The sequence below is a fragment of the Trichechus manatus genome, unplaced genomic scaffold (genome assembly GCF_000243295.1).
Source record: "Trichechus manatus latirostris isolate Lorelei unplaced genomic scaffold, TriManLat1.0 scaffold00061, whole genome shotgun sequence".
In the NCBI taxonomy this organism is placed as follows: domain Eukaryota; kingdom Metazoa; phylum Chordata; class Mammalia; order Sirenia; family Trichechidae; genus Trichechus; species Trichechus manatus.
In genome coordinates, this window is record NW_004443997.1 from 14,718,508 (window position 1) to 14,728,371 (window position 9,864).

Below are 9,864 nucleotides of genomic sequence, written 5' to 3' on the forward strand. Positions count from 1 at the left end.
AATCCAATCTTGTAGACTGAGTCCTGCCTTACGAACACAACTGCCACCCATCCTCCCTCATTAACATCATAGAGGCAGGATTTACAACATATAGGAAGATCACACAATACCAGGAATCACGGCCCAGCCAAACTGATACACACATTTTTTGGGGGGATATAATTCAATCCATGACAGTGTCTTAGAAGAAGTACAGCCAGAATGCTCCTTAAAAGTAAGGATCGTGAGTCTTCGTCTCACATACTTTGGACAAGTAATCAGAAGGGACCAGTCCCTGGAGAAGGACATCATGCTTGGTAGAGGGTCAGCGAAAAAGAGGAAGATCCTCGACGAGACGGACTGACACAGTGGCTTTAACAATGTGTTCAGAGATAGCAATGATTGTGAGGACGGTGCAGGACCGGGCAGTGTTTCGTTCTGTTGTATATGGGTCACTATGAGTCAGAATCGACTCTATGGCACCTAACGACAACAAGGACAACCTGAAGTTAAAAAGAATAGAAAAATACAAAAGAAAGGGAGGAAAAAAAAACCAAATAAATAAAGGAAGTCAAGAAAGTAGGACAGTATTATGGTATAGAAGAAAGACAGTAGATTTTGGAAGCCCAAAGACTTGAGTTTCAATCTTGGCTTTGTCACTACTCGTATGACCTTATGCAAGACACTTAATTTCTCTAGACCTCCGTTTTCTCAACTGTCAATTAAGGATAATAACAGGAGAAAATAATAACATCTGCTTCATAAGATTATCTTTTTACATGACATAATAGATATCAAAATACTTGATAAACCATCAAGTGTTATATATGCTATTATTATTAAATATCATATTGTATCCTGAAACAGTGTTATGGATTGAACTGTGTCCCCCAAAAATACGTGTCCTAATTCCTAAACTCTATGCCTGTGGTTACAATCCCATTCGTTAGCGAGACAGGATTAATGTAGGATGTGTCTTAAATCAATCTCTTTTGAGCTCTAAAGAGATTAAAAGCAAGGAAGCAAGAGAAGCAGAGATGGGGAAGAGAGATACCAAGCCATATGAAGATCAGCCAGGAGCACAAGCTCAAAGAGACAAGGACCTTCCTCAGAGCCAACAGAGAGAGAAAGCATTCTCCTGAATTTGGACTTCCAGCCTCCTAAACTGTGAGAAAATAAATTTCTGTTTGTTAAATCCATCCACTTGTGTTATTTCTGTTACAGCAGAACTAGATGACTAAAACACAGAGTCTGTTCTATGTATGCCCAAATAGATCAAAGTCTACATATATATTTCATAGGGAGAAGGCCCAGTGATTAAAAATAATGCCCACTATTAAGTGGGCCCAAATCCTTATAAGAATTGTTTTTGTTACCAACCATCTATATGGTTCTGCCCGCCAAAACTTACTGACTCTATAAAAAGAAATAAGAAAAATGTTCAAGAAATATGCAAAAGGTATACTTTGGTTCCATATTGCGGCAAACTGAAGATGTATGACTGAAAGGAAGGATAGGCACAAAGTCAGGGACCAGGAGAAACACGATTACAGAGAAGAGACACAAGCGGAGGAAGAGTGAAACAGCAGACAGCAGTGGGGACACAGCACCAGGAAGGTCAAAGAAACAAGCAATGCAGATTATGCAGGAACATTTTCATCTTTTCATTTGTTAGTATGTGGTTGGTCTACCTAATAGTTAGCCTAAAGGCACAAATGAGAATGCTGGTATGCAGTTGGTATTTGCCCCAATAAAAGGGTAAACTAAGCTGAGGAGTATATTTCAACCACTTACTACAGACTGACCACCTCAGCTCTCCAAAATGGAAACAAAGTTAACAGCAAACAACAAAAGAAAAAAAAAAAAAATTAAGAAAATTAATTTAAATATAACCAGCCAATATTTGATGAAATACCGGGCATGTGAGTATATCTGTTTAAGTTTATGTTACAAATAAAGTATCTTACAGTAAACAATTTTATCCTATCATCTAAAACAAAAATATTTAGTGAGGTCATTAAGTCAGACCAAGAATTTTAAGAGTTACGAGCATAAATTTAAGATTAATATATATAAGGAAATTATATTATTGGAATATTTTCCTTGTCAAAAATCCTAACAATCCATAAAAGTTATTTAAAGAAGCAAAAGGATGGGGGCACTACTTGTATCAGAAATATTAAATTTGAGTTGCTTCATAATCATGTGTGCTTGAAAACTTTTAACTTTATGAATACAACTGACTTGTTACGTAGTAGAAACTCTAGTGGGGTAGTGTTTAAGAGCTCAGCTGCTAACCAAAAGGTCGGCAGTTCGAATCTACCAGGTGCTCCTTGGAAACCCTATGGGGCAGTTCTACACTGTCCTACAGGGTCGCTATGAGTTGGAGTTGACTTGATGGCAACGGGGGTTGTTATGTAGTATATACTTTATTTTTAAATCTTATTATGGTCACTTAATACAGATTTTATTTTGTTACAGTTCCAATGTACAAAAAAATAGTGATTACAGGATTCATATTTTTTAAAGGAGGAGGTGAGTATAGTATGGGAAAAGCTGCAACTTTCAGTACAATATTCCACAGTAGTTGCTAAAGCAAAACTTCTGGTCATGGTGGTGAATTGCAGCGCAATGAGAGGTCTAACTTGGAAACTCCGCCTGCCTGAGTAGGTCTATGAGATGTCTGATTTATGGTGGCTGGGAGGGCCTCGGCTTTCATCACTTTGAAAGGCTAGGTTTGTGCTGAATTTGCCTTAAAAATTTAGATCTACATCAGGGGAAGTGAGAGGATTGAGGAACTTTGTTTCTTTTTCTTTCTTTCTTCTTTTTAAAGCAATATTTGATTGTTTCTGTTGAAGGTTTACACTGCACTTTACATTCCCATGCAACAATCTCTACACAAGTTGTTCAGTGACATTGGTTACATTCTTCACAAGGTGTCAACATTCTTATTATTTCCATTCTGGTTGTTCCGTTTGAAACTTTGTTTCTTTAACAATCCAGTCTGACAACTGGAGAAGGAGCTAGCCACTGGCTTGCTTTGCCAAAATATACTTGATGCTGAACTACTGCTCTTTCCCCAAAGACTTTGCATTAAAACACTTCATTGGAAGGGAAAGGAGTAAAAGAGTAATCTTTAATCAGACTTAGCAATTAATTTTAGATCTTTGAAAAGATTCAAATTTGATAAAAATTTCTGTACACAGTACCCATCCAGAATACTTTTTGAAATAAATGAGAGAAACGTTTTTCATTTGAAAAAAAGTAACATAGGAAATGTTCAGATAAAAGTCATTATTGACAACCATACTAAGTCCTATAAAACCAAAAATCTGTAGTTAAAATACTACACAAATGACTAAGTGTCCGTCAACAGGTGAATGGATTAACACACTGGTACGTACACATGATGGAATACTATGCAACGATAAAGAATAATGACGAATCCACAAAACATCTCACAACATGGATGAATTTGAAGGACAAGCTGAGTGAAATAAATCAATCACGAAAGGGCAAATACCGTATGAGACCACTACTATAAAGTAACAATAAAAGGTTTACACACAGGAAAAAAAAGAAAAGGCATTATTTGATGTTTACCAGGGACAGGTGGGGGAGGGAGAGAAAATTATCGATTAGACAGAAGACACGAGTTAATATTGGTGAAGGGAAAGGCAATACATAACACGGGGGAAGTCAGTACGACATGACCAAGGCAAAAGAGGACACTGAAAGGAACACAAGAATAAAGGGAAACTCCGACAACTACTATAGCTTAGACAATCCTGCAGCAATAATATCAACAAACAATAATTTACGAATGGACAAATAGGTAGGTAGATACACCACGAGGTGTGGGAGGATGTAAGGGAAACACACTTCCCAGCAAATATAGGTTTGGCGGTGGTTATTTCTACATACACGACTATGTTGCTGTTAGGTACCGTCAAGTCGGTTCTGACTCATAGCGACCCCATGCACAACAAAATGGAACACTGCTTGGTCCTGTGCCCTTCTCACAATTGCTGTTTGAGCCCATTGTTGCAGCCGCTGTGTCAGCCCATCTCGTTGAGGGTCTTCCTCTTTTTTGCTGATCCTCTACTTTACCAAGCATGAGTCCTTCTCCAGGGACTAGCCCCTCCTGATAACATGTCCATGTAGGTGAAGCTCACATAGAGCACACAAAGGGTAACCTCTTAGACATAACCGAACTTGCAGGATGAAGCTCCCAGACTCGAAGACAAAGGACCATACACTCCAGGGACACTGACGTTAATTGGCACAACATAATACACAAAGACAATGTTCCGCATCCTACTTTGGTGAGTAGCATCTGGAGTCTTAAAAGCTTGCGAGCAGCCATCTAAGATACAATTACTGGTCTGTTCCCATCTGGAGCGAGGGAGAGTGAAGCAGACCAAAGACTCAAGGGAGTAATTAGTCCAAAGGACTACTGGACCACGTGAACCACAGACTACACGGCCCTGCGACCAGAAGAGCTAGATAGTGCCCAGCTACCACTACCAACTGCTCTGACTGGGATCGCAACAGAGGGTCCTGGACAGAGCAGGAGAAAATTACAGAACAAAAATCAAATTCACAAAAAAGACCAAGCTTGCTGCTCTGACAGAGACTTGGAGGAACCCCCGAGACTACAGCCCTAACACACCCTTCTGACCTGGAAATGAAGCCATTCCCGGAGACCACCTCCCAGCCAAACAACAGACAAGCACATTAGAGAAACAATAACACCTGAGAGGAATGGACTCCTTAGAACAATCAATTATAGGAGATCAAAAGGGCAACATTTGCCCAAAAGCAAAGATAAGAAGGCAGGAAGGGGCAGAAAATCAGGACGAAAGGAAACTGGGAACCTAGCATGAAAATGGGGCGAATGCTGACACACTGTGGGGAATGAAACCAATGTTATGGAACACTTTATGTACAAACTACCGAATGGGAAACTAAGGCGCTCTGTAAACTTCCACCTAATGCACAATTAAAAAAAAAAAAACAACTACACAAATGAATGCTCACAACTTGATTCAAATGCATGCTCTTAAACATACAAATTATTTCTTTTTCTCTTTTTGAGTGCAGCGTGTCATCCCATAAACTGAATAAAGCACACAGAACTCACAATTTCTCTGATAAGTGGAGAAATCAGCCTTGAGGAGGTTTTTTGTTTTTTTTTTTTTAAATTTACTCTCATTAATATGAAGGACATGTACTCACAAATTATACAGAAAGAACAGATGAACACTTTTTGGAGAAATGACTGATTCCAGGTTTGGGGGATTAAAAGATGACCTGGAACACCCGTCACACCAGAACATAAGGAAGCCAGCAAGTCTACTATGGTTGTTTGTAAAGGATTCAGGAGCTGACTAAAAGAGGCCTCCACTGGCCAAACATGGGGCAGTTTGAGCACTGATAGGAATAGTAATGGTAACAGACTGAAACTCATTACATATTTTTTAAACCAAGGAGGCATAAAGATACTTTTGAAGGATGATAGGAACCGACTCATTATTTTGAAAACCAGTAAGTAAGTGAATCAAGCACTAATTTTGCCTTTCTCATACATGTACCTCAGGATAACCAAATAATTGAGAGGGAGAAGTTGTTATTTACAAAATTATTTCAGCCAATAAATGACAAAAGAATGACGCAATTAGAATATTACCTAATGAATTAATGGAATATCAATGGCTGCCTACATCACAAAAAGAGAGCCTTCTGACAGAAGCACACAACACCACTTATGAAGTATTCTTGTCCAAATCAAGCCGTATCTAATCAAGCCTTTAGATCTAGCTACCAGTAACAGGACATACTGGGAACAGAGCAATATGCTAACTGATGCCACAGGGATGCCATCGGTAAAGTTCAATATGTAGGAAAACCAACAGGACAAATGATCAGTTTTGTTTTGTTTTTCCCAACAAATGAACTGTAAAGAAAAAAAAAAAAGAGATGGAGGGGTAATCTAGAGAAAAAGAGACTTAAGAGATGTATCAACTAATGGCAATATATGAACTCTTATTAGGATCCTGATTCAAACAAATACATTATTAAAAAATCAGGAGGCAACTGGTGAAATGTGAACAGTGACTGGGTACTGAATATTATGTAATTATTGTTATCATAAATCATTTCAGGTGTGATAATGGTTTTGAGGCTATGTTTAAAAAGTCTTTATGATACATACTGAACTATAACCAGATGAAATGATAAAATGTTTGAGATTTCCTTCGAAATAATTTAGAGGGCAGTGGGTAGTGAAGGAGCCCTGGTGGTGCAGTGGTTAAGCGGTTGGCTGAAAACCAAAAGGACAGTGGTTCAAACCCACCAGGCGCTCCGCGGGAGAAAGATGTGGCAGTCTGCTTCCATAAGGATTTACAGCCTTGGAAACCCTATGGGGCAGTTCTACTCTGTCCTATAGGGTTGCTGAGTTGGAACAGACTTGATGGCAATGGGTTTTGTTTTTTGGGTTTAGTGGGCAGGGTTATACATAAAACAAGACTGGCCACGAGTTTAACTGTTGAAGGTGGGTGATCAGTACATGGGGATTCATTATATTATTCTCTCTACTTTTATGTAAGTTTGAACTTTTCCACAATAAAAGGCTAAAACAAAAAAAAAAGACAGTGAGACCATATCTACTCTGTTTAGCAATTACTCCATTGTTTTCTATTCAATTTTTTTTTACTTTATTTTATTCTACAAACTCTTGTGTCAAGGGCTGACTTTCAATAGATGGCAGCGAGGGAGCTGCTCTCCTACGTTTAAAGCCCAGACCCAGAGGCAGGTCATCTAGGAATAGTTTAGCAGCAGGCTCCCCACGAACGTGCAGTGGGTGATGGGCAAGGGAGTGGCCCCCTATCTGGCTGTGCCCTGTTTCCTGGGATGAGAGGCACTCCGCACTGGACTCCGATCCCAGCACACGACGGATCCGCTGGTGGGGATGGCGGGGGACGGGCTATCCAAGGCCAACTGAGGCTCTGCAGCATTGCCGTATTGTTCCTTCTGGGCGGGATTCTGACTTAGAGGCGTTCAGTCATAATCCCACAGATGGTAGCTTCGCCCCACTGGCTCCTCAGGCCAAGCACATACACCAATGTCTGAACCTGCCGTTATACCACTTGCTTTTCTGAAGCTGACCTTCAGAGTATTACTTACAGATTTCTGGGAGCAAATTCAGTTTTTATGTAAAAGCATAAATGTGTATATGTTTTTAATAATGATTTAAACCAGAAAATGTAAATAAGAATGAATAATTTTGCCATCAGCAATTTACTGAGTCTGACCAATAGCTAAAGTGTACAAATTCATTTGTACTTTAAGAATGGACAAGCAGCTCTGAAATACAAATAATCATTCCCAGGTTGCAGACTCAAGAATATCTGCCAACAGTGAAATTACATACATGTAGCTAGTCAGCTAAATCATCCCTAACTATGATGCTACAAACTTAACACTTCCATGAGGGAAGATTAGTAGAAAACACAATTTCCAGTGGTGAAATGAACAAGAAACAAATGAAATGGCACACGGTGAAGCCTGGTTAGCCGTCACTATGCAATATGGACTTCAAATCGTTAAAGATGATCTCAGAATTTATTTAGGTCATTTTTAATTTTTTCAATTTCGTATCTACTTACTTCAGTTTAAATATGAGGAAATGAACCCCAAAATGGGTAAAGGTCTTGTCCAGAGCCATAAGCCCAAGACTGAAGCCAAGCCACCTAATGGCTGGTCATCTTTCCTCGGAGTTACTAGTAAAAACTTCCTTTTTTTTTTTAAAGAATGACAAGAGCTGATGTCTTCAGAGTAAGTGTCAAAACATGTTCTTTCTGAAGTCAATTAGAAGAGTCAATTAGTTGGTAGTTTAAGTCTTGATGGTCAAGGTCCTTACTATCTTACCACCTCTTCTACCAGGACTGGCCCAGAGATGTGAGACAACCAGACTCGACCCCACACTCCCATCATATGAGGCTAGCAGGAAGGGAGCTGATTATCTCAGCGGGGGCTTTTCAGAGATTTGTATTACAGGAACCAATGTTAGTAAAGAGCTTAGACTAGTGCCTGGCACATAGTAAGAGTTTTGTGTTTATTAAATGAAATAAATTAGTAAATTCATACTTACCTCTTAAAACAGAGATAACTGAGAATAATCTGCGGTGTACGATATGTGGCATTTTTACTTGTTATTTAAGAACTTCATCATGAACTCTCTGGTATTTAAAGCTAGAGTTATTTTTTTCAAAAATCTATTTGTACCTTCACTTTTATACAACCGAACTCCTAAGGAAGGGTCTTCATCTTTGAAAGGGAATATTAGCCGGGATCCAACCTCCCCTAGAAAACCGCACTATAATCTTGTTAGAAGAACGGCAGCGTCATAACCATGTACTGAGAAGCTGCATTAGATAAGAACACATTTTTTAAAAAATAAATAATACATTCTTACCTTTCCAAGGTTCTCCTGCTCAGCAATATGTTTGGTATACTGTTCCCTAGGAAGCCAAGATGATTTAGTTTCAAGTTACTTCAATTGATTTGATTACATAACTGAATTATAAATTAAGATATCTATCTAAATATATTAGACAATATAGTTTAAGGTACTGGAGTCAGAATGAAATCTATTACCAAATATTCTATCTTTCCCTACTGTTAGTCAGTTCTTCTCGTAAATAGTAATTGAAGGAGGAAAAAAACCCAAAATATCATACATGAAATTAAGTTCAGAGGATAAGAATGTTAAGTACTATTTTTGGTTAATTTACCCTCAAAACAATGTCAACCAATTTGTTTAAATTACACTTTGTTTTTGAAGAGGTTTGCAGAAAGGAAAAAAGGAAACACATTTTAAATAAATATTAAACAGCATCTACCCCTGCAATTCCCCTTCTGGGAGTCACCCTACAGAAATACTCCCATAACTTCTTAAAGGTAAAAGCAGAGACTACATACTTCAACACTGTTTATAACAGTAAAAATCTGCAAATGACCTAAATGTCTATAGATGGGAAATGTTTAAATAAACTATGGTACAACCATTCAAAGGAATACTATAGGGCTGTAAAAAACAATGAGGCAGACCTATAAATACTGAAGTATAAAAATTCTAGATAAATTATTAAAACTGTAGATGCAGTTTATTCTTATTTTTGTATACACAGATATGTGTATGTGTATATATACTTATAAGCAGCACTGGTGGTGCAATAGTTAAGCACTTGGCTGCTAACCAAAAGGTGAGTGATTCAAATCCACTCAGCGACTCTGTGGGAAAAAAGACCTGGCAATTTGCTCCCATAAAGATCACAGCCTAGGAAACCCTACGGGGCAGTTCTACTCTGTCACATAGGGTCCCTATGAGTCAGAATCGACTTGATGGCACATGTGACAACAATATATATTATTTTCCCATGCATTTGCTAACACACACATACACATATACACATATATATTAGCAAATGCATAGGAAAAGAATATGGAATAATGTATACCAAAGTATTAATGGGAGATATTTCTGGACATGGCAACATGCACATTTATATTGTCTAATATACTTCATGGTGGTTAATGTTTTTTCTCCCCCAAGTATTTATTATTATTAATAATATTTTATTATGTTTTAGGTGAAAGTTTACACAACAAATTAAGTTCCCATTTAACAAGTTTTATACAAATTGTTCCATGACACTGGTTACATTTTTCACAATGTGTCAGCATTCTCATTATTTGCATTCTGTTTGTTCTGTTTCTATTAGTCTAGCTTCCCTGCCCCTCCTTACCTCTCATCTTTGTTTTAGGGTAAATGTTAACCATTTGATCTTACACAGTTGATTACTGAAGGGAGCACAGTACTTA

The 9,864-nt window shown here is 38.1% G+C and overlaps 1 protein-coding gene across 1 annotated transcript in view; it reads right to left on the bottom strand.

Moving 5' to 3' along the window:
• Positions 1-9,864, bottom strand: part of IFT81 (intraflagellar transport 81) — a 94,416-nt gene that overhangs the window by 1,610 nt on the left and 82,942 nt on the right. The window contains exon 16 of the mRNA XM_023733665.1: positions 8,456-8,513. Within this exon, the coding sequence (XP_023589433.1) occupies positions 8,456-8,513 (58 nt within the window). The remainder of the gene's footprint in view (positions 1-8,455; positions 8,514-9,864) is intronic.